This window comes from Olea europaea, chromosome 16, assembly GCF_002742605.1.
Source record: "Olea europaea var. sylvestris chromosome 16, O_europaea_v1, whole genome shotgun sequence".
In the NCBI taxonomy this organism is placed as follows: domain Eukaryota; kingdom Viridiplantae; phylum Streptophyta; class Magnoliopsida; order Lamiales; family Oleaceae; genus Olea; species Olea europaea.
The window spans coordinates 2362773-2365890 of NC_036252.1; the positions used below are offsets into that span (position 1 = coordinate 2362773).

At 31.8% G+C, this 3118-nt stretch overlaps 1 protein-coding gene across 1 annotated transcript in view; it reads right to left on the reverse strand.

Annotated features, from left to right (window-relative positions):
• LOC111411683 (polygalacturonase-like) overlaps nt 1–3118 on the reverse strand; it is a 3538-nt gene continuing 420 nt past the window's right edge. Inside the window, exons 2-9 of the mRNA XM_023042232.1 lie at nt 2957–3085; nt 2666–2833; nt 2251–2277; nt 1931–2138; nt 1733–1814; nt 1152–1260; nt 422–538; nt 1–334 (exon numbers count right to left, since the gene is read on the reverse strand). Of these exons, the coding sequence (XP_022898000.1) occupies nt 104–334; nt 422–538; nt 1152–1260; nt 1733–1814; nt 1931–2138; nt 2251–2277; nt 2666–2833; nt 2957–3085 (1071 nt within the window). The 3' untranslated portion in view covers nt 1–103. The remainder of the gene's footprint in view (nt 335–421; nt 539–1151; nt 1261–1732; nt 1815–1930; nt 2139–2250; nt 2278–2665; nt 2834–2956; nt 3086–3118) is intronic.

Below are 3118 nucleotides of genomic sequence, written 5' to 3' on the forward strand. Positions count from 1 at the left end.
TTAAAGCAAATGACATTTAAATTCCTGTAAAATAAATTAAACTAACTACAAAGATCACTAATCTCGTGTAAATAATTGATAATTTATAAAAGCATATCAATTTTTACTTCATCAAAGGGCAACGTGGAGAAATAGATGAAACCCTATGATCGAACTTAAGGTTTCTGCATTTAGCTTTAGCATTTCCACCTGCTTTGCCTGTTAAATGCACATTTTGTAACACAATCCCTTTACATGGAACTGTCCTGCTGCAATCAAATTTCATAGCCACCTCCGAAGCACTCGTACCTCTAATATTTTTGTACACCACATTCTTCACTTGCACTGCTGATTTCTGCAATTTAATTTCATCAGAAGTTATTAGTCATTATAATTTGATGAAACCATGGTATATAAAGTCGATTTTCATGTAAAATCAGACCTGGTGTTGGCATGGTTTATCTTGATCGCAATAGTTTTGATCGATAATTATGGGATTAGTCACATTGTGCATCAAGACATTTTCAAATACGATGTTCTTCGCGTATCCACTCCCTCCCTTCACGCAACCATCAATACCAATTAAAAATATTCTAAAATAAAAAGAAAATAGAAATAACTTCCCATATTAATATTTGTATTTTATAATGACTGCATTTAGTAAATTTCAAGTTCTAATGCTCCATTTCTTGTATTACACAAATCAACTTTTAATATTTTAGCCATTTGACATCTAAAGATATGTATTAATTCAAAAAATTAGGGGAAAACACTAAATAAATAATGGAAAAAGTAAAATAAAGAGTTTGTTGAAGTGTGTAAAAAACGTTAATCTTAAATTTTAAATATGTTATCTATTATGTACAAGAGGCTCTTGGAGATGCTTAGTTGGTATTGACAGAATTTCGTGGATTAACTACCATATAATAAAAATGAAAATTTGGTGGAAAATGCGCTTCAGAAGAAGAAGAAATGACCAAAATAAGGCATACGTATACGTTGCTGAAATATGTTTTTAACTCGTAAGATAAAAGTGTGAAAAGAAGTTTAAGCCTTGTCTCGTTACTCATTAGTAACATAAAATATGCTCGGTTTCCATTTCGGTTAAAAATATAATCAACTTGGATATAGCAAAAAGAAATAATAGACATTATCCAATGTTAGAATGGTACCTGCCATGTCTTTATTCTAACTCCATTAGTAGTTCCTGAAATTGTGGCTCCATTCACAAAAACATTTGAAACATGGTCCATGGCACCATTTTTACCTAGACTTCCAATGCTACAAATTCACAAGGTAAGCAATATTAGTGCATATTAATTTCTCCATAACTGCAAAGATACGAGTAAAAATATTAAAGAGAAAAATATCAAGCACGCCTTTTTGACATGTTTGATATATTGAACAAGATAAAATTAGGGACTTATTCGGTAGTGATTATGAGAATTAATTTTTTGATCGTTAGAAAGAAAAATGGATCTCATCTGTGAGAGAAGAAATAAAAAATGACGACTGAATTAGGAAAGTAACGGTCAAAAAATTGGTTTTTTGGGATGAAAAATCAGAACCAAACATGCACGACAACTAATAAATTTTTCGAGTGCCTCTTTTCTTAAGTAATTTGAGTTAAACTTACTAAGCAAGCTCATTCATTAATGGTAGCTAAATTTACTCCTTAATCTTAAGTAGATTGGACTTTCTTATCAATCAAGTCACTTCGTCCAAATCAAATAACACTAAAATGAAAACGAACCTGATTCCATGACCTGGTCCACACACGATTCCCGTCGCGTGAACTTTTCTCGATCCATCCACTATTGAGATACAATCATCACCTAACACAGAAAATATTACTATTTCTTTACTTTCATGCACTGAAATATTAATCTTGTTGGTTAATTAATGAAATTAGAATGTAATTAAAAGAATAAATAACTATTAATCCATTTACCTGTTTTAATTACAGAGTTCGTAATATTGATATTTCTTGTTTTTGTGACATGAATTCCATCAGTATTGGGGCTCTTTTCTGGTGCAGTCAACGTAAGTTTCGAAGCCTCAACATTTTCACAACTCTGGAAATTCATATGCATTTGCTGAGGGTTTTTTATCCTTAAGTTGGTCACTCTCAAATTCGTGCAATTATAAAAAGTCAATGCCTGGAAAAAAAAAATTAAGGATATTGTCAAGAACTCTATCTGATAACGTTAATTTTGTTCTATGTGAACTACGGATAAATAATTAGAGCAAATTAAGGAGAGATGAAATTACCGTTGGCGCTCCTTTGTCATTGCAAGGCTTCCAAAGAGGGGAAGAAAAAAAAAATGTCAGCATATTATAGTAAACATGTAATTACAAGAATAAATAAATACAACATTTAGTGCATAACGTAAACTCGTTTAAAAGATTAAGATGGTAGATATAAATTTATTCTGTTAAATTTTATCTACGATGCATCGCTTTCGTATAGGAAAAATTCATGGTGCTCTCATATCATATTGAACCGTCTTAATTGTCCGAGACAATTTTATTAGGATAAATTTCATCTTCAAAAAACATATACTTAGGTACAATATTCCAAATTCCTTTTGGTTAAGTTCTTGGAGAGGAAACTGACTAATTCTACGACCAACAGCTCGCGACAATATGATGGAACTCGTTTAATTTTGTCAATAACAAAACATACCTGGCTTTTTTTAACTTTGCAAGAAATTTTCCACCATACTTGGCCATTGCCATTTATGGTTCCACCACCATAAACTTCAAAGTTTCTTACTTTCTCGAAGAATATCCATCGTCTTTGACTTTTCTCATACAACGACGTGTCTGGAAAAGCTTCGATTGTTCCTCGAATCTGTGAATTTACTAGTTATTAACAGTCATAGACACATAGCCAATTTCCACTTTTAATGTTCATTTTGCGGAGAAATTTTATATATACAGTATATGCAAGCAATGTATGTATACAACTACTCACCTCCAGTTTAATAGCAGATTTACATGGACCTGTAAAGTTGATTGGATTAATATAATAAGTCTTATTGGGGATTAGAATACGGCTTTGTTGGGAAGAACTGCAGGCCTTGCTCCAAGCTTTCTTGAATGCCTGTGGAAGTAACAATCGATGTAAAGAAGAAGA